The 22,467-nt window shown below is 37.5% G+C and overlaps 1 protein-coding gene across 1 annotated transcript in view; it reads right to left on the minus strand.

The window, feature by feature from the left end:
• The window catches only part of LOC145687992 (uncharacterized), a 147,890-nt gene that overhangs the window by 30,522 nt on the left and 94,901 nt on the right, over window positions 1-22,467 (minus strand). The window contains exon 2 of the mRNA XM_081761646.1: window positions 609-659. Coding sequence (XP_081617772.1) covers window positions 609-659 — 51 coding nt within the window. The remainder of the gene's footprint in view (window positions 1-608; window positions 660-22,467) is intronic.

Consider the following 22,467-nt stretch of genomic DNA (forward strand, 5'->3'; position numbering starts at 1 on the left):
TCCATTAGTTCATCTTCCACCATGTCAGATTTCAAAGAAACTACAGATAGCTTACGAACAGATAGAGATTTTGTTCTTTTTGGAGAAAGAATCGTATCATTGAGCCGGCGTATACACTGGCTAAGTTTTAGGCAGCGATATAAGGCGAGCGGCGAGGAGATGGAGTTCGGCGAAGACCAATTACATGGAGTTTTGGGAGGTTCGCTAGTCGATGCGACTGAGGTCTGAATTTCTGGACTTTTGTCGAGAACAAGATCTGTTTGGATTGAAACATAGGACGTCTGGGTTGCCACAGATTTGCAAGAAGTAGCTGCAACATTAGAAAAAGGCACAGAAAGCAAAAAAGGGAGACTTTCTTTTAAGGGACGCTTAAGCATTGTTAAATGTAGTTCTTATTTTGCTCTGGCCCTGCGTTATCAATTGGCCACCATTGGTTTATATATATGATTCTTCCAACTATAGTGTAGAATCACCAACGTCGTCACAATGAATCATCGGGAATACCTGTACAATTAAATAATCTCTTAGCCAAATTGTTTATAATCTTAGCTAATATTATTTGTTTTGAAGGCTGTATGAAATGATTCAAGTCAGTAAGATAAACTTACCTTTCTATTTGCCGTTCGGAATTTGTCTGGATCAAACCCATCTATTTTTGCCTACAAAAAGAAAAGAAAACAGTTACTTTTCCAGATCATTATAAATTCATAATGAGGATTACATAATACTTTATAATTTATTTTAAAATAGTTACAATTTTTCCCTTTTTAAGGAGTTTTGTTTACCATTTTTTTAAAAATAAATTTACACTGTTTATCTGTATGTCCACTAGGGGGATACGAAAACTCTCAAAAGCTACTCGATGGATCACCATGACGTTTAATAAGAATGTAGAGAGTCAAGAGTTAGGACTAGGGTTCGTTCACAGAGGTGATATTCAAATCAAAAGTGGTAAAAATTATCAATTTTCGGTTTTAACATTGATCACTGTAAAGCAAAAAAGGTAATAGATAACAAAAACGATTTCCTGGAAATCAGTTAAGCGTTTCAAGAATACATTTAATCTCCATCAACTGTCGTTTCCTGGTTGAAATGTATGGTGTAAGTTGGGTTGCATCTGTCCAGGCGTTTATGATACCAGTAAAAGTAACTGGATTCGATTTAATTTAATAGCAGCCAGGGGAAGATAGTTATGTGGGTGGCTGTACCTTTGTGTATGATCGGAGGACCTGATTTGTAATGGACTATGTTCATAGGGCTAAGCTCAATCCACAGATACACGACGGAACGTTCGGTTTGATATAACATATATTTAACACTAAGCAAATCTACAATTTAACTATTTACATTACAAGCGTTGTTGAATTATTATGATAATTGTGTGACGGCTTGCTATAGTTCAATAACACTTAATGTTCGTAGATAACGTCTTTGTATTGCGCTGTTGCGCTAAGAATATGATTTTGATGCATGCTAAATGAAATGCAATGTTTAATCGCGGCTGAGCTGCTTGCTCCCAGCCTATGTTTTCAATGTCCACTTGCTAACTGTCCACTGTCCTTCTCTCTTTCCGTTAGATTTTACGAAGAAAATGTCCCTTGCTTCTTCCTTTGTCCACAACCCTTGCTATGAGGGCGAAAGTCAATGGTTGGGGGTGAAAGGGACCATAGTTCTTGGGAACTGTTGGCTTTCTTGGTTACAACACACACGAAAAAGAAAAAAATACATGTTTTTTAAAACTGAACAAAATCCACTGCTATATACCAACACTTTGTATTCGTTGAAAAATTTGATTATTTAGAGCAATGATAGCCAAACCGTCGATTGCGAGCTACTAGTAGATCACGGGGACATTTTCGGTAGATTGCGTTAAAGCTGCGGTCGGCTAACCTCGATCAGTGTTGCCATTTGTTTACTGCAAATGTTACATTTTTTTGTTTAAAAAAAAAGTTAGTAGTTCTTTTGATTGTTAGTTCACAGTAGGATTTTAAAACGGCACGGTAGCTCAGAAGTTTCATAAGTTTGGTAAACACCAGTTTTAGAGAATTGATGGTTGGTGATATAAGCCGCCAAAGGCCTCGGTAATTCAAAAGTAGAGGGCTGCGATCGCTCAGTGGTAAAACGTTCAGCGGGGTCCCTTGTGCACGGGGCCCCTGGTTCGATCTCAGCTCGCACCAAGCGAATTTTGTGGTGGTCAAACACCGTGTGTGGGGGTTTTCATCGGAGTTTTCCCGTTTCGTCCCACTTTCTTCATTCCACCATTTCATTCATTTCTCATTATCACTGTCTCCTTTATCACTGCCGGCATAATCGTGGGACGTAAATATCAAAAATTTCATTTCATTTTTCATTTCAACTCAGGAGTAGGGTATGTAGTTGTAAACGTTAGCCACCGAAGGCAGTTATAACTTGGGGATTGGTCAACTTTATACAAAGTGCCATTCTTATTTTGATTAGTATAGAATGGTTTGTTATCTCGATCTCCCACTGTTATATTACTACCCATCAACTCGAATAGGTATCGCTCAAATGCCAGTCCTTTTGTGCTTGCGACGATGATCTTTAAGCGTAATTAATTTCTCATATAACCTCGTTGATGAACAAGAACGTTTTGAACTAAACCCAATCACTCAATCAATAAATACTTACTATTTTTAAGATAACCTTCTCATTTACATGCAATTTAAAGTTATTCGACATCAAGACTATATTAAACGCACGCCTAATTTACCTGAGGTCCGAGTATCATGTTCCTCAAGCTAGTATCGAACTTTGGTCACGGGTGATAATATTGCACTAAACTATTAGGAAATGCTGAAGATGGCAACCTTAATCAACTGTCTTAATGACATCCATAGTTCACCACATAACAGTCTATTATTCAATATTGTCCACGAATCTAACTCACCCTACCGCTGGTCTAGTACCTAGCGCGAGCATCTCTCGTGTATGGAGTCCTGGGTTCGATTGCCGGCGGGAAAACCTTAAAAAAATGAACGCATTCCGATGGTTCGAATCCCACCTTAAAGTGTAGGTCCACTTCTCATATAGGCTTGGTGCTGAAAAGGGGAGCTAAACTTCAATAAATAAACAAATAAACAAATAAATATAATTAATTAGCGTTAATTACCCACTTCGCTGGATTAAAATTAGAGAAATTAGTAATATGTTTCCTTAGTCGGTCAGTTTTACTATTACTGAAGTACTTTCTGATATCGATCTTTTTTTTCGGTCATTTTTATATATTTCCCCCTCCCCCAAGTTGCGGGGCTGAATTTGGATTTAAACGGTATCGGAAGTGTCACTGTTCATCTCAGCGACCCCGAAAACTGTGGAATCGCTATTAATATCGACCATTTACGATCATTTTTATAGATCTCCCCCTCTCTCTTCCCAAGTTGCGGGGTTGAATTTGGATTTAAACGGCATCGGAAGTGTCGTTTGTTCATCTCAGCGATCCCGAAAACTATAGATTCGACACTAATATCGGTCGTTTTTGATCGTTTTATGTTCTTCTCTTCCCTTCTCCTAAGTTACATAATCAGAGTGAAATAACAAAAACCTTTCCCGGCCCGACCTTCATCTATGTTGAAAATTTAATTGAGATCGGTCTTGTGGTTCAAGGGTTATGAAGTGACAAAGAGAGTCACTTTCATTTTTATATATAGCATATATAGATAGGGTTAGCGTACATGCCTTTGTTGTAGAAGAATCAGGTTTGATTTTCGATCGGAACTTGTATGCTTTGCATCGCACGTTAAGCTGTATGCCCACATCTCATATAACCTGGGTGCTGAAAAGGACGTAAAACTCCATTCAACTAACCTACGAATACATTTAACTTGCATGTTCTACGGTATTGTTGATGTCAAAACTTTTACACATCTTGACATAATTTGCCTCTAAATTTAAAGATTTTTTTTTTAAACATCCGTGAATGTTGACGTCCGATCGAAATGCATGCATTGTTTTGTGGGTTATTAGTAAGACGACCTTGAGAATTTATTTATTACTTTGACATTGCAGAAATCTGATAGCATTGAGGGAAATTGCTGTCTTAAACTTGGTATATGGATGAAGTATTTTGCATAAGAATGGAGGGTTGGAAATGTCCCAAGTACAGAAGTTGAATTACATAAGCGGAAGTAGTTAAAAAGATCTCTAACGAAATCAAACCGTGTTCCGTATGGTATCTATGTTACGTGATTGCTAGAGAAATCAAGGTCTTGGTTGTTTTGGTATGGAAAATCCCGTATAGGTTGCATGACCGTAGTTTTGACTAATGAAGCCTGCCCCTCCCTTTTTTGTGGAGATTCTAGAAGACCAGTAGCGTTGTATTGTGTACATCTTTGCACGAACATGACTCACCTAGACAGAAACCGTAATCTTACATAAAGAATTACAATTTGTTTCTTTTAATCAAATTGGCGAACAAATTTAGTGTGCGTGTCTCATTTCAAAATCCTCACCCACTCTCTCAAAACCTTCAAGTAATAATATCATGAAAACTGTGAGAGATACTCTTGGTTTCAGCTGTTAAGATATCAGCTTTAGTAACCGCGGCTCACGCCATGACTGGCCTTCAGTACACCTACTGACTTCCTTCATTCTCCACGGAATCACGAAGCTCTCGTTGGGATGTCTATCAGCACGAGATCAGTGTTGTGCTGAAATGCAACACAGCCAAAGACTTTTGACCTTTAAGGTCAGGACTCTAAATTTAACAATACAAATGGGAGGTTAGATCAATGTGTTAAGTACGTCTAAACTATAAATTTGAAAGTAGGTTACCTCAAGGTTGTTATCTAGTTTCCTCGTATGTGAGACTATAAAAGAAAAATAATATTTAAATATGGAACTTTTTTTTTCTCTCAGAAATAATATGTTCCCAAGCGTTTCTTATGGTTAGCAATTCTTCATCTTCTAAATAAGTATTCAAATAATTTCATCACTTCCGGCACAGACTGCACAAAGTTCGAAGATTTTAATTTCCAGTTCTGAAAAATATGGCTGCTAGATAGATAAAAAAACTTTTCTATTTCAACTATGCCCCTTCTGGCGCTGCTGTCGATGTATGTTTCCCCGTACCTCCCTCGAAAGAGGAGGGGCAAGTTGCTGCGGCCGATATCTTTCAATTGTTGGATACAGAAGCGTTGCCACAATGGATTATTTCACGGACTTCACTGTGTTCTGTCTTATTAGTCATTCTAAGTAGCCTACGATCTTTACTCGTCAAGATCAAACGACTGAATGACAAGTTGGCAACACAGCTGAGGTCATTCGCTTCTTTTCCTTAAATAAAGAGAGGGTTTCCTCCGTCAGAGGATGGCGGGTGTGGGGCCGAAGTGTGTTTCGCGTATTTTCCGAGGGCACATCTGAAATAAACAGGTTTTAACGAAAGCATAGATTAGTACATATTTAACATTTACTCCCATCCGTGTATGTTTCCTCATCCCTCTACCATTAATCCGTTTACTCTTTAAGGTCCCATATCGCAATTTAAATAAAATCCTCAATTATCTCAGTATAGTAATTATAAGTCAATGCAAGACATATCCACATTGTATAGTTCCACGAGTTTCACTATGTAGCATTTTGTTTTCAAACCCACCGGAAACAAATGATGGCATAAATACTGACGGATTAAATCTTGAGCATATACTGTAGTCCACGATTTTTTGCATTTATTTTTTTTTCTTCGCTTTTGGCTAAAGTTGAGTAATTAGTAAGTGGAATGATAGGAAGCATACTCTGTATGAAAATTTTCCCAAAAATAAATAAATAAATAAAATTATATGCAGAAAGAATTAGGCTCGATTGAATATATCCTGAAAATGATGCTTTTGAAGAATTTTCGTAATAGCGAAGGGGACTTTTTTTTTTTTTTTTTTTTTTTTTATAGGAGCTTGGTAACAGAAGGAAGGAAGTAAAATGGTGACTCTATTGATTTAAACCTAGTGTCTAGATTGTCGGCCAAACATATAATAACTTCTGTAATCAAGATTTCTATGGAAATATAGAAACAAACAGAAGAAGCTCGAAGCGACGCGCTACGGCTAGAAAAGTTCAATGTATGGAAGATCTTTCAATGGAATTTCCGTGGACGAGTGAGTACACACACACACACACACAGAGACAGAGAGAGAGAGAATCGGGACAACGTGAATCACAAGATATCAGACTAAAAAGAATGAAAAGAAAACACGAATAAATATTGATATTGAGCAAAAATCTGGAATAAAAGATGAAATATAACTTACCATACAAGGTGCAACAAAATTATGTAGATAAGAGATTATGTTTCTAGAGATTCCAATGACAATTAAAGCGAAACGTAACAATACGCGAGAATAGTGTACAGTTTTAGAAATAGTATATTCACTCGGATTCAAAATGGCAATGCTTGTTTCTGATACAGAGCCTTCAACACTTAATTAAGTATTCGGTCTCGCGTCGTTTCTTTTTTATTGACATTTAGTTCCATTTTCAATACAGTAACTTCTTCGGCAACTCCAAATTTTTGGTTTAGTACAGGTTCTGGACTCCAAAATCGTCATATGTAGTCCATCAGATTTAAATCCAGTGAGCGTGTAGAACTTAAAAAAAAAAAAAAAAAAAAAAAAAAGACATAGTGAAGTTCATAGAATAGTCATTACATGGCTGTTGGTTTTTTGATTTCTAAGCTGCAGCAGAATCCTGTTGAAATATATATTCCTGCTTGCCAAAGTGGAGTACAGAGCCCTCCACAATATCACTTTAGTATATTTCTCGGTTCACTTTGACCCGTTCTACAAAAACTAGTATTTTTTTTTTTCTATTACAAGTAACACAAATTTGACCCCAAAGAATTACAGGCTGTGGACTTTCGTGGTGTATTGCCCAGTATTGATTTTTCGTGGAACAGCGTCTATCGTTGTTATTATGCAATTACTTTTGGTTTGTCGGTTCCTGGCCATGTTACGGGTTGCCGTAATTTAGAAAAAAGTAAGTAGAGTGAAAAACTACAAACTCACAAAACATTCGGACACCAGACCAAATCCTTTTTTTTTTTTTTTTTTTTGTATTTTATTTATTAGATATTCTTTTAGTACAGTAATATATCGTCGCATGAGAACCAGAGGAACGTAACTCCAAAAATGCGGTTTTCGTTTTCCTCGTTTTTGGACATAATTTTGAAAGCCCCACTTGATGTAAATGGAACGTAACGCCATCTGTTCTCCTTGTCGATCATATGTTGTAGCTCAGTTACTATCTTATTAGAAACACATCTTTCTAAGAAAATAATATTTTTGTTCCCTTGCCTGTAAACCTACGAAAATGGAGTTACGTCCTCTGGTTCTCATGCGACGATATATATATATATATATATATATGTAACATTTCCATATTCATAAGAACTGAAATAGGAATAAGAACGTAATTTTATTAAGTTTTTTTCTTTAGTCTACCTAGGTACATATCTACTAAGAAACAGAGTACTATCCATAAATAGCTCTTGTATACTTGCTCCTTCCACCCCTTTCTCTTCGTTGCACAGAAGATAGATCCACCTCGAGCTTAGGTAAGCCGAGGAAGAGAGAATGTGAATCACAGATACGTTGCAGACTTACTATCATAAAGTAAATATAAAAGGATGTCGTTATCAAGCCACCCTATGGCAAATTATCATAGCTGAACTTTCAAACTTTTCAGCATGTTTAAAATACATTTTCTTTGTGAGGAAGTATTAAGCAAAAAGTGCAATCATACCCATAAGGGTTGACTTTGGAGTGAAGGGTGTTTTTTTTTTTTTTTTTATAAAATTGAAAATCACTATATTTGTGACTCTAAATCTCCTGAATCACCCGACTGATCTCGATCAAATTTGTAACATGGATGAGGGTCCAGGCTGGACTGCTTTTAGGCTATTCACTTTGATGGTAGAACTGAGGGTTTGGGGGCGGAGGAGGGGTATAAAAATAAATAAAGCTTAATAACTACTGAACCACTCGACCGATCTTCTTCAAATTTTCAACATAGATGAGGTTCATGTCTGGAATCATTATTATGATTTAAATTTGACGGAGCAATGTAGGGGAGGAGAAGGGGGAGTATATATATATATATATATATATATATATATATATATATATATATATATATATATATATATATATATATATATATATATATATAAATCAATTTATATAAGACTGAAAGTTACTATTTTTGTAACTTAATAACTCTTGAACTATCTGACCGATCTCAATCAAATTTTGAAGATACATGAAGTTTAGATCTGGAAACATTTTTGTAATTTCACTTTCACGGTAGATCCTAAGGGATGGGGAGGAGAGGGGGATGTATAAATAAAAAGTAATAAAACCTAATAACTTTTGAACCACCAAACCAATCTCGATCAAATTTTCAACATATATGAGGGTCGGGCTTTGGGTGTTTTTCACCGTTCCACTTTGATGAGCCATCCTACGGGAGGGGGAGGGGCAGATATATTTTAAAAAATTAAAATAAAAATGGCTGCCTTTGTGACTTCATCTCTCTTGAAGCACCCGAACGATCTCAATCAAATTTTCAACATACATGAGTTTAGGGGCAGGGACTACTTTAGGCTATGCACTTTGACGATGTAACGTAGGGAACGGGAAGGGGGAGGGATTTAAAAATTATCAAAATGACCGATATTAGTGTTGAATCTATAATTTTCGGGGTCGATGAGAGAAACAGTGACACTTCTGATGCTGTATCAATCCAAGTTCAACTCTGATAGTTGGGGAGGAGGTACAACGTAGGAGAGGGGGCAAACATTTAAAATGATCGAAAATAACTAATATTAGTGTCGAATCCATAGTTTTGGGAGTAGCTGAAATTAACAGTGACAATTCTGATGCCGTGTGCCGCAGCACGGAGCAGGGGGAAGGGAGAGCTATATATAATAATGATTGAAAATGACAAATATTAGTGTCTAATCCATAGATTTCGGGATCATTCAGATGAACAGTGACATTTTCGATCCGGTTTAAATCCAAAATCAGCCCCGTCACTTGGGGAAGGGGGAGAAAGAGAATATATATATATAAATGATCGAAAATGGCCACTATCAGTGTCGAATTTATAGTTTTCAGGGTCGCTTAGATGAACAGGTTTACTTTCGATCCCGTTTAAATTGAAATTCAACCCGAAACTTGGGGGAGGAGGAGGAAGAGATATTTAAAAATGATCGAAAATGACCGATATTAGTGCTAAAACCACAGTTTTTGGGGTCGCTGAGATGAACGGTGTCACTTACGATGCCATGGGACGCAACATGGGGAATATATATATATATATATATAAATGGTCAAAAATGACCGATATTAGTGTTGAATCTACAGTTCTTGGGATCGTCGAGATGAACAGTGACACTTCTGATGCTGTTTAAATTCAAATTCATCTTTGCATCTTGGGGGGAAGGGGGAAGGGAAAACATAAAACTGATCAAAAATAACCCATATTAGTGTCGAATCCATAGTTTCCGGGGTCACTGAGATGACCGGTGACACTTCCGATCCCGCTTTAAACCAAATTCAGCCCCGCAACTTGGGAATGGGGGAGATAATAAAATGATCAAAAATGACCAATATTAGTGTCGAATCCATGGTTTTCGGGGGTTGCCGAGATGATCAATGATTTTTCCGATGCCGTTTAAATCGATGCCATCAAAAACGAAAACTGCATATTTCACGGGTACTAAACATATGAGATGCGGAGTTGTGCATTTAAATTTTCATTTCAACCCAACGAAGCGGGTAATATATGCTAGTATATTATATATGTTTAGGTGCGTAAAATACGAGTATCTCAAAAGAATAGCATACGTATGAACCAAAACCATACCATTCTAAAACACACAGAAAAGTGAAATATGATATTAAAATTCTCCAACGAAAAGGTATAAGCAATCTTTCTTTTCTAGCGTGGGAACAAATTAAGTTACTTCGGTCACGGATTACACTTTTTCGGCCAACAAATTTTCAACTTTTTTTTTTTCCTTTTAATTAAAATTAGCCAATTTCTATAGATTTTGACATGCTGAACACAAATATCAAAGTTAAAATTTAAAATTGGCTTTAGTTTAAGAGAGATTGGCCTTTAATATTTATGTTGTGTTTTAATAATGCATATGTCGAAGCCCGGCACCTGTGATATGATCCAGACAGTAACTTCCCATATGTAATCATTAACAACCGTGAAGAAAGAATACAGTATTAGTACATAATTAAAATTTATACAGTATTTTCATGGAAATGGTTTTTTGGGTGGGGTGGGGTGGAGTTCAGGGATATGAGTTTTTTTTTCGGTGGAGATCCTGCTCATGGTTCCTGGAATTTACTTACATTTCTATTTGCTGCATCGCTTTGCCTGTAACTTGTGAGATTGATCAGGGTTATCTCTAACAATTATCCACAATAGTCGGCCAACATTGAAGTCGACCACTTCCCCTGGTATCTCCTTTCCATTGTTGAGATTGTCTGATGGAAACGTTCTCCATGCTCATCGCTAACACTTCCACAGTTGTCTGGAAAAAATTCTAAGTGAGAATGAAGAATGTGAATCTTCAAAGACGTGTTACAGTTAAGTTTTTGGAACAGGGACATGTTCTCAACTAGGTCTTTGTAATTGCCTGACCTTATGTTGCCTAGGAATTGTGTTGCCACTTTAAGAAACGCATTCCAAGCTTTCTTCTCATCACCTTGAAGCATCCTGTTAAATGTGTCATCAAAGAACAGTGTTTTAATCTGTGGACCTATAAAGACTCCTTCTTTAATTTTTGCTTCGCTAAGCCTAGGAAACTTTTCCAAAACAGTTATCTGAAAGCTGGTCCGGATTGGTCCATTAATTTCACGAAGCTCCTCATCACACCTAATTTTATATGTAATGGAGGTAGCAGGATCTTCTTCGATTCAACCAGTCTTGCGATAGCACATTCTTCTCTCCGACATTCAAAGATCTTCTTAGCCAGTCACGTTTCACATAATGCTGTGTTTTCTCTCGACTGTCCCATTCGCACAAGAAGCAGCAGTATTTTGTATATCCCTGCTGAAGGCCCATGAATACAGCTACTGCCTTAAAGTCACAACAAAGATACCAGCCATACTTGTTATATTGGAGACAGTCCAATATTTTTTTTTAAAAAAAAAGATTGCTGTAAGTTTCTTTCATCTATACAGCGTGTCCTACTGGAATGGATAAAAGCGTAATTTCATTGTGTAGCAATACTGCCTTTAAACTTAATTTAGGCGAGTCAATGAATAAACGCCATTCAAGTGGGTCGTGTGTGATATTTAAGACATTCATCAGACCATCAACATTGGTACAGAGCACAATGTTTTCTTCCGTTCTAAAGAAAGACATAAACGCCTCATGACGAAACCTAAAGATCGTTACTCGGTCATTTTAATCAACAAAGTTCCACTCTTGCAACCTTGACACGAGTAACTCAGCTTTTTCTTTAGGCAATTCAAGATCGCGAACAAGATCATTCATCTCTTGAACCGTAATTTTGTGAGGGAGATACGATGTTTCTTCGATAACGTAAGAAGTGTCATTACTTTCCAGATTCATTGGCTCATCTCCATCTTCTGATTCGCTAGAAATGTTAGTTGGTGGTACAGGAGCGGGCAGTCCTTCACCATGAGGAACTGACACAGTAGCAGATAGTATATTTGAGTACTGGAGTTTCTGATTTTTTTTATTTTTTATTTTTTTTATTTTATTTATTTATTTTTTTTTTTTGTCATTCCGCCAGAAATAAGTGGAACCATGCAAAAACAGTTATTGACATGGTTGCTTGTCTCTCCATACCATTGGAGCAGCAAATGACAGAAATTTTACCTCCTTTCATCCTCTTAGGCAGATTTCAACACACGTACTGCAGCGAACGTGTGGAGCCCAGGTCTTGTCCTGGTCTCCAACCTTGCACCCGAAGTAAAGTTGATACGCCTTTTTCATTGTCGGGCTGATAGGTCTTTTCTGTGAGGAAAAGCTGACCTCTCCGCAAACGTAACAAAAAAAGATTTAGACTGTTAACACAGTTACATGACATCACTAAATGTCTGCTAACTACAGAGATCAAAAACAAATTAATCACTTTAACCACATATCATAAATACACACACACACACACACAGACACAATAGTAATTCAATATCCGGTATCCGGCAGAAAAAAATCACACGTAGAGACAAGGAAATTCCATCCAGAACTGAAAAGAATAATGACAGCAACAATATATATTGCGACTTACAATTGAATGTAGGGATGGTCACAAAGTTTCGCTTCCGGCGGAACCGGTTCTGTGAGGAACCGGTTCTTGAAGATCCGGTTTTCAGAACCGGTTCCAGACCTAAATCCGAAAACCCGGTTCCAGAACAGGATCTTAGGAACCGGTTCCAAACCTGGATCCGAAAATAATGTTCTAGAACTGGATCTTGGGAACCGGTTCCAGACCTGTATACGGAAAACCGGTTCTGAAACCGGATCTTCTAGAACCGGATCCGTTCAGAACCCTAAAACCGGTTCCGCCAGGAACCGGTTCTGGCCATCATTAGTTGAATGTTGTTAGATATCTCCCGATTGTGTAACACTATAATTGTCATTTTCGTGTTTCTCACATCCGAATTAGTAAGAAATAGCTAGTTTCAGTTCAAAGGCAAATTGTGTGTTGGCCAATGTTATCAACTTCTGTGTCGCTGCGTATTCTTTATTTAAACATATGTTTAAAGTTTTCTCCTATTTTCATTATTCATAAGCAAATCAAAACAAAAATCCCCAAATCCCTCTTTGTGACCAAGAAGCTAAAGCGTATGCTTCCAGTTTTGATTTGCGATGGGAACTAATGTATTTGATGCTGTAACGTCGTTAGTTCGGAACACTGAATACGAAATCAGATATTATAAGTTCTCATTTAACAAGTAAGTTTCAAATATGCAATAACCTGATGTAGTGCTATTTAAAGGGAAAGAAACATAACTTTATGTCGGGTTGGAAATAATGTCAACTAATGGTATCACAGAATGTGTCAAATAATGTTCCCTGCCGATATTTGTACGGTAGAAAATTTCAGCATTTTTTCTCTATTAGTTTAAAAGTTGCAAAAGCATGTCAAGATAAATGGCCCACCCTGAACTTATTCTACAGCAGAAAACATATCTTAATTTTTACTATTATACTAGAACTAGGACCAGGACTCCAGCCTGCTGTACGCTATAGGTTAATTGTGCATAATTAAAACCTCTATTAAATAACAAATAATAAATAACAAATAACTCACAATTTAACAAATTTATTTATTTATTTATTATCTTGTTAATCCAACCACCGCACACCCCATGCCATATTTATGCAGTTACTCAAAGACTTCATTATACACAATACTTTTTTAATTCGGCTACACAGAGAAAAATCCGTTCTCCGGACAGCGGTATATTGTACAAATATACGGTATCCTCTTGCTTACTATAGAAATCAGTACGGAGCATACGTTATCCGTATGCTACATAGGCACTGCCCTTAGATGTTACATAATGCCGTTGCAGGATGTCTGACATCTAACAGTTTTCCGTATATCACATGCATATACTTAAGTTACCTTCGTCAGCTATATGTTATATACGTCCATATGTATGTGAGATCCTGACCGCCTACATTGTTTCATACGGAAAGTACGTATAGATGGCACACTTATACAGAAAGTATTATAAAACATGCGTTTTCAGTTATACGTCTGTTGTACGTTAAGTCCAAAAACTACAGGAATTACGCATGTAACCTATCTTTTTAAGTACGCCACCTACAATTTTTTTTCTCAGTGTAATTGCCTGCGCATTCGCAGCGCATGTAGCGACATCTGTTAGCGTCGAGGAGATATTCGTTGTTGCAGGTAGCGACATATATTACAGTCACTGAGAGAAGTGATAGTAGATGCTCTTAGCGACATCAATTAGCGTGTTCTTTTTTATTATTAGAAATTAACGTGACCCACAGACTGGGATGAATGCATTTTATTATTAGGACTATTCTACTAATATCTTCAATGTTGGATTCCCGATGAGGGCACTTGGTCGAAAAAGTGTAAAACGCTTTTTCAGACCAACCACCCTGAATGAGGTTTTTCCTGGGTTTTCCTCATTCACACCAGGCAAATACCAGGGTGGTACCTAACTTATAGGTCCCAGGCCGCTTCCTTCCTTTCATTTCCCCGGATAGTGTGCTCGCAGAGGGACGTCATCCCTCAAACGTGACAAGCTATATGGCCTTAGATGCCACAAGCACAGAAATCTAAATCCTAAATCCTCATCATATCTTCAACGTGACACTTACGCCTGCATCGTGCCCTTCTTCCCACAAGTTAATTTTTGTCTACTGAAAAGAACAGATATGTTTGTATCAAATTAAATAAATCAAAACAGAAAAAGACACAACGTAAGACATAACAAGTACGAGGAACAGTTTAACATTTTATGTAAAATTAACTGAAATGTCTGTTCTTTCCTCGGAAAGAATAGGTTTAGGGAAAATTTCTGAATCTTCTTCCTCCGTATTTCAATGAAAGCATAATGATAAAAATACAAAAGATACTCTACTTTCGTCGTAAGATTTGAAACATCCTATACCTACATAATATGCCCTATAACCAAATTGATATAATTCAAAAACCCAGGTTAACCATGTCGGTCCCAGCGTTTCCCACAGGGGACATAAAATATGACGAAATTATTATTGCTTTACAACTTTAAAATCCGACTGGGAGCATTGAAAGCTGTTTACAAGGGATGATCCATCTATGATCACCCCCTGTAAACAATATTCAATGTTGCTAGTCCGATTTTAAAGTTGTAAAGAAATAATAATTTCGTCATATTTTATATCCCCTGTGGGGAACTCCGGGAACGACATGGTTAAGGTGAGTACTCACTGTCTTCCAAAAGTAAGTTCAAACGGGTCAGCCGTGTTCCCGACTCGAAAACTATGAATTCGACACTAATCTCAGATCATTTTTGACATTATATTTTTTTCACCTTTTCTCTCCTCCCTTCTGCCTATGGGCCCGAATTTATTTGTCGATGGAGGGGCCGCCGTGGATCAGTGGTAGAGCGTTCACCTCTGGTGTATTGGGTCCCTTGTTCGATCCCAGCTCGCGCCAAATGAACTTTGTGGTGAACAAACACCGTGTGCATTGGTTTCCTCAAGGTTCTCCCGTTTCCTCCCACTTTTTTCATTCCACCATTCCATTCATTTTTCATCATCGCCGTCTTCTTTAGCCTAGCCGACATAACCGTAGGACGTAAAACTCAAATATTTCATTTCATTATCACTCTAATTGTCGATGGGCATTGGGGACATCACTATTCATTTCAGCGAACTCGAAAGCTATGGATGCATACTAATATCGGTGTTTTGGATCAGTTTTACATCTCACCCCTTCCAACTCCTATGTCTTGGGATATTTTATTCCCACTATATTAAGGTTGAAAGTCATGTTTCTACTAAGTTTGGTTGAAATTGCTACAGGCGTTCCAGAATTACACTAGAATATACGTTCATATACTCCATTCTCAGAAACTCCGAAAACTGTGATTCGACACTATTATCAATCATTTTCAATTATTTTTACATGTTATCATTCCCCCCTTCCAGCAGGAGTACTAATGCGGACTGAATTTGGATATAAACGGGATCAGAAGTGTAACTGTTCATTTCAGGATCCCGAAAACTACGGATTCGTCACTAATATCGACCGTTTTCGATTATGTTTATATCTCATCCCTTCTACTTCCCCTACGTATGCTAGGGTTTTTATCCTCATTGAGGGGCTGAACTTAGACTTAATAAGCATAGAAACTTCCGTCAATGAGCTCATGGACTATAAAAAGTGTGGATTTGACACTAATATCAGTCGTTTTCTATCATTTTGTATTTATTCACCTCCCACTCCCCTTAAGGCCGCTAGGGGGCTCCTATTGCAACAGTGCTCTTTTTCAGACGGAAAGTTTTATGTGTACCAAGTTTGGTTCAAATTGCTCCAGGCGTTCCACAGCTATGCTGAAATAATATATCCCTACAATGAAATGGTTGGGTCTCTCAGACCCATACATAAGTAAAAGTACTGCATTTCTGAAAAATTTTTTCAGCTAAAATCAAGTCCTTCTCTATACCTTTCAGGTAATGTCACTAGATGTCAGGGGTATGCACATGTCATTTCAGTTGTCATTAGGCTGTGTACAGCAAAGGATTAAATTCAGTAATTTGGAATCAATGTTAATTACCAGGACGAAACTTTATTTGTGACTTATTGAGTATCGTTTCTCGTAAAAGCTTCATCTAGTTTACCGAATGATTTTTGTATGTTGTATATCTGTATATGAGATATTGTTTGCAACGTATTTGTGTGTTTGAAAATGGCTGAAGTCCTTTTAAATGATGAAATACTACATGATTGGAAAGATAATATAGTGAATTCGATGAGTGATGCAGATCCAGATTTCCGGTTAGAGAGTGAACATAACACGGATAGTGATTTAAAAGATGATTCTGTTGAAGTGTTGTCTGATAGCCGTAATATTTATCTTCGCCTGGACAAATGTTGCATGTTGGTGATGGTGAAAATGAAGTTGGTTTTGAGAGCTATGATTCAGCATCAAAATATGTTGGACGATATAAATGAACAAAATGGAACAAAATCGTTTTACCTATGAACTGTCGAACCAGAAGTCAGAATATTGACACTCATTTGCATGCATACACCATTTTGAAAGCAAACAAAGCACTGGATCCTGAGTAACTCACACTTCGTAAATTCATCAAGGAACTTGCACTGCTTTTAATTAGAGCGCAAATGGCGACAAGGGCTCAACATGAAAGACTGCCAATGCATATTAGGGAATTGGCCGGAAGGAGTAGTGGTGCATGTGTTAACATCAGACACGCAAATGAAACTTATGATAAAAAAAAAAAAAAAGTGTCAAGACGGCAAAACCAAATATTTTTTTGCGAATATTGCAAAGTATGGGTATGTCTGAAACACACACAAATGGTGTGTGGAAAACCTGTTGAACTTAAAAAAAAGAAGAAAAAAAACAGAGTACACTATAAATTTATGCTAGAACATTCTGAATTTCAATAGGTTAAAAATTCTTGTATGCTTTTCAGAATTTTCTATACATTTACAAATGTATTATTACAAGTAATAATGGGAAACATTACGTCACATACCTAAGGTTTTGTAAATTTACTATATGAACAATAACTTTCAGCTTAAAATTACTTTATATATCATTTTGAGAAAAAGAAAAGTACAATGTACAGTTTGGTTCAATAAATAAATAAATTTAACTGTAGATGTATGTTTAAATAAGATTTTTTTTTCTGGGTCCCGTAGACCCGACCCGTCCGTTCATGTAACTTTTTTTCACCCGTCTGTTCTAGGAATATATATATATATATATATATATATATATATAGATAGATAGATAGATAGATAGATAGATAGATAGATAGATAGATAGATAGATAGATAGAAATATATATATAGATATATAAATAGATAGATATAGGTATAGATATAAAGATGAAAAATACTTCGTAAATAGTGTAATAGAAGAAAGAAAAATATGTGAATATGCAGGGGTATTTCTGAACATTGCATTTTATTTGAAAATCAGAAAATTCAAGCATAATTTTACTAAGCAGTAATTACTAAAATTATTTTTCAACTTTTTTTTCATTAGAAGATTATTTGAAACACTTACTGTATCTCTACAGGACATAGGGAAAGATGCATATAAGTGTCTTATAAGTATAAAAGCGCTATACTAAACTATATTGAGACATTGATTTCTCATTTATTAGAAAAAATGTTAAAATGCTAAAATAAACACCACCTTTTATGGCAGTGGTAGGTTATTTCATCAGATCGCTTGCAACGGGCAGGCTAAAATAAGATTTAAACTTGACTCAGTTAGAAACACACACACGTGCTAATAACAGTATGAAATACAAGTGTGGACCTGGAAGAATTAGTCATCTAGAAGTCACGTTTGTAATTTATTTCTCTTGTGACATGCTCTTAAATATAGTGATATATCCTTCACGTACTAGCTGTTATTTCTGTTCATTGGTATATCTCAAATAACTGTTTAATATGTCAAAAGGAAACCATTCGTTGTGTTGATTCAATAAAAGCGTGTTCTCCAGTTCGTAATTAGCATCCGTTCGTGCAAATTACATACAAGCAGTCACAGCATCTGCGTCACCGCTTAGCAGTAATAACTGTTGTTTTGAAATTAATGGAAGGAAATAGCGATGAAGTAAATAGGTTTGCTAAAATAGATTTGACAGAGGTATTCATATACGTGGCTGAACATTTGGACGTCGACCATACTGGTACATGATTTCTTAAAATATCATGTTTCTCTCGGCTTTGTATTATTTTATTGCTTGTATCTTTAGTGCTTACGTTTGGCTTTTTTATTCAACGTACTAACTCCGTGTATTGAGAAACCTGAAGGCAGGGCACATTGTCCCGGAAACGAACGCTAGTCATTGGGCCACGAGTCTTTGGCTTCGAAAATCCGGATTTGATTCCTGGTGGGAACATCATGTGGTTCGGATCCCATGAAAACTGTACCTCCACGACTCATATACCTTTCCTGCTAAAAAAAAAACAACAAAAAAACACACTAAACTCAATTCAGATCAAAGGAAACAAATCAAGTGAAACGTAGAACTACCTAGGTAAGATTGGAATGCGAACCACCGAAATGCGTTCGAAGTTATCGCACCAGGAATCAAATCCGGGATTCTGTGTACCAAAAGCGCTCACACCGGCCACTACACCAATAGAGAGGGCTATTTATCTCCCAAATATCCTGCTTTGTATAGCCTCCAATTTTCATAGTAGCCTACCCAGAGGTATCTTCCCTAAAGTTTTCGTAGTAGACCTCTTACATGCACTATCGTATTGGATTTGGCAGTTACCAGTTGTGTCCAAAGTCACAAGCTCAGCGCTTGCGAGTGCAGAATTCGAATTCAATAATAATTTGAATTCAATAATTTAAATCGATCTCCAGTGACCCCGACCCCCAACGAGATCACTTAACCCCAGCCCTATTGAGGATAGCGAGCTCAAAACCTGAATGAGCACTAGCTCCATTTGAGGTTAATGAGCCCGAGCACCAACCAGATATAAAGGTAACAAGAAAGGTCTATCGCTTTTTCCCCCACCACCTTCGAGCATCAATATGTCACCTAAGACGTACCTGGAAGATCAAAAATAGTCCCCATCAACATCGACGACTTCCTGCTAACGTTCTGGAAGACCATGGCTTTTATCGCGGTAGAACTTGGCGGGCAGTGAACCATAGAAGGCATCAAGTGCATTTTGCACTTTTACTATGGTTGTCCAAAGAATGGAACAGGTGATAATCGGACGGTGCAATGTTCGAGGAGTATGGCTGGTGCAATAGTATTTCCCCGGGTCATCCTAGCCACGTGGCACCTTAACGTTGTCCTGTAAAAGGAGAACCTATTCGCTATTCAGAAGTGCTGGCTTGAACACGGCTCAACTGTTGACAGTACACAATTGTATTGATGCTCTGACTACCTTGTAGCAGTTCCCGATGCATGATGCCGCGAGCAGTCCACCAAACATAATGAAAGGCCTTCTTCTGGTGCAGTGCTGGTTTCGGCTGTTTTGGAATTGGTTCATGAGATGCTAACCAATTATGACGGCGCTGTGGCGCTTCGTACAGGACCCACTTCTCATCACATGTCAACACCCTGTCCAGAAATGGCTCTTTCATCAGGCAAAATAGCAAAGAAACACAGGTGTCTGCTCGCTTTACCTTCTGGCCCAAAGATAAATCATGTGGGACCCATCGACCCAACTTGTAGTGCTTCCCAAGTTGATGGAGGTGCTGTCCAATGGTTTCTCCACTCACACTGAATTGTAGTCCAGTTCCTCACATATCTGGCTACTGTTTTCTCAATTGCTGCCTATGTGTTGGTCTTCCGGCACATGGTGCGCCTTCGACTGTTTCGTCACCGTCCTTAAACTTGTTAAACCACAGCTGTACTGTCCGCGTAGTCACGACACCCTGACCAAAGGCCTGGCATATCTTCCGCCCCGTTGCAGTGTCGTTTGACCCCACTTTAAACTCGTACAGCATACACGTCCTTATGACGCTCTGTGGAGGTCCCATGTTCACTGTTCTTACGCAAGTTCATGGTGTAACTGAACGGCCACAACCAGTTAGTATGTTGGGTATACCAACATCAACAACTGACCTTTGCCTTATCTCCATTCGCATTCAACTCGCGGTGTGAGGGCCAATGGAACATATACCTCCACTAAAAGAACAGAACTTTCTTGGTTACCATTATAGATTAGTGAGCATTGAAAGATGTGTGCTCGAGCAAGCCCAATCCAAACTACCCGTCTTTGTGCAGGTGACATGTACTATTGTACACGATGGACATCTCAATTTTTATTGTCCTTCTTCAAACTGGGAGAATGGGTCGAAGGAAAGTACTTGAACCCCTTGTCCCAGTGTTGAATTAAGATTTTTGTACAAGGGGGGCAATGAAAAATTACGAGGGGCTCTGTTCTAGATTGCAATAGGGCAGCAGGAATCTGTCGCAACAAAACTTGCGACTTGTTATTGCCTGCTCGGTTGCAATAAAAAACATATTGCCATTTTTACCTAACTAATGTTATAAAGCGTTTGTGTACATTTGTATCTAATTTCCAAACTTTTATTTAACCTCGACTTTATATGAAAATGCGGTTTGTTAATTAGGTTGGGAAAAGAAGAAACTAATTTTCTTAAAAAAAAAAAGTCTTTGCTTTTAGGACTTCTTATATCCGAAACAAATAAACAACAAAAAAATTCAATGCACGCGTGTAGATATTCTAGGGGGGCATACATATTCTAGTGGGGGCTGATCACCCCCTTGAACATGCCTGACTTCAACATTGCCTTGTCCTCTTATTGTTAGAATACGCAATACAATAAAAACGTAATGATTAACATCCGTAATGTCACCTCCTTTCCATCCCCAGCTCTCACCCTCCTCTCATATAGGATGAATTGGGATTTAAACGACATCGAAAATGTCACTATTTGTCTCCGCAACTCCGAAAACTATGGATTGCACACTAATATAGGTCATTTTGGATTGTTTTTAGATGTCCACCATTTCAAGTTCCACCTCACTATAATACATTCATACACCTGCATCCAAATAGATATAGATATAAATATAGATAGATAGATGTGCAAACCGGGTTTCGTGCCCGTTCTTGGCTAAACTTGGGCTTAAATGTCATCGGTAATGCCACCTAGTAGCTTAGTAACCCCGAAAACTATGGATTCGATACTAATCTCGGTTATTTGAGACAGTCCCTCTCACCCCCATGCCGATGAAGACTGAAATTTGACTTTAACGCTGTCGGTGGCAACAAAAACTATGGATTCGACACTAATATTAGTGTATATTAATCGTTTTCGATCATTTTTATATATCACATTCTCCTACTTCTTCCCAGGCGTGCTAGAAAAATCTTACCGCCACAGTACCCTTTTCCAGACTGTACATAACAGGCGTACCAAATATGCTTAGAATTGATCCAGGCGTTCCAGAGTTATCCTTTTAACCAAACCTGGTAAACATATTACTTACAGTCTGTAAACAGTCCTGTGTGGCTAAAATTCTCTGGCACACGAAGGGGTGTGTGGAAGGTGGTGACATATAAAATAATAAAAAATAACTGACATCAGTGTCGAATACATAGTTTTCGGGGTCGCTGAGATGAATCGTGACACTCCAAATCCCGTTTAAGTAAAATTTCAATCCCATCGGCAGAATAAAGGGAGAAGATGCGAAAAAAATATAAAAATGACTTAGATTAGTGTCAAATACATAGTTTTCGGGGTAGGAAAAGACGGCTGACTCATTTGAAAGCCTTTTGGAACATAATAAATACCCACCTCAAGCTTTTTTTTAAAACCATATCAATTTGACAAAAGGGATCGATATTAACAAATAACATTTAATAACATTTAATATTGAGATTTGGCAATCACACTTCCTGAATGAAAGAAGAGCATCAGAAAACGACCAGCAAGATAATTAAAATCAATACCGTAAGACGGGGTAAATATCCTCACCTATGGGGTTACTTTGCACCAAATTAAAGGAATTTTGAAGAAAATCGCATGTAACCTACAAACGTAATGGTTTAGAACACTGTTTTTTAAACATATAATAGCTAGATATATAAAGAAAACATTAGCGCAAGTTCATTAGTAAACATTCAGTATGACCATAGTTATTGAAATATAAACTTTGGTGCAAAGTAACCCCATAGGTGAGGATACTTTGCGCAACATACAAAAAAGTATGCTCAACGTACGAACATAACGTTTCTGT

The sequence above is a fragment of the Thermobia domestica genome, chromosome 6 (assembly GCF_964235325.1).
Source record: "Thermobia domestica chromosome 6, izTheDome1.hap1.1, whole genome shotgun sequence".
Lineage (NCBI taxonomy): Eukaryota > Metazoa > Arthropoda > Insecta > Zygentoma > Lepismatidae > Thermobia > Thermobia domestica.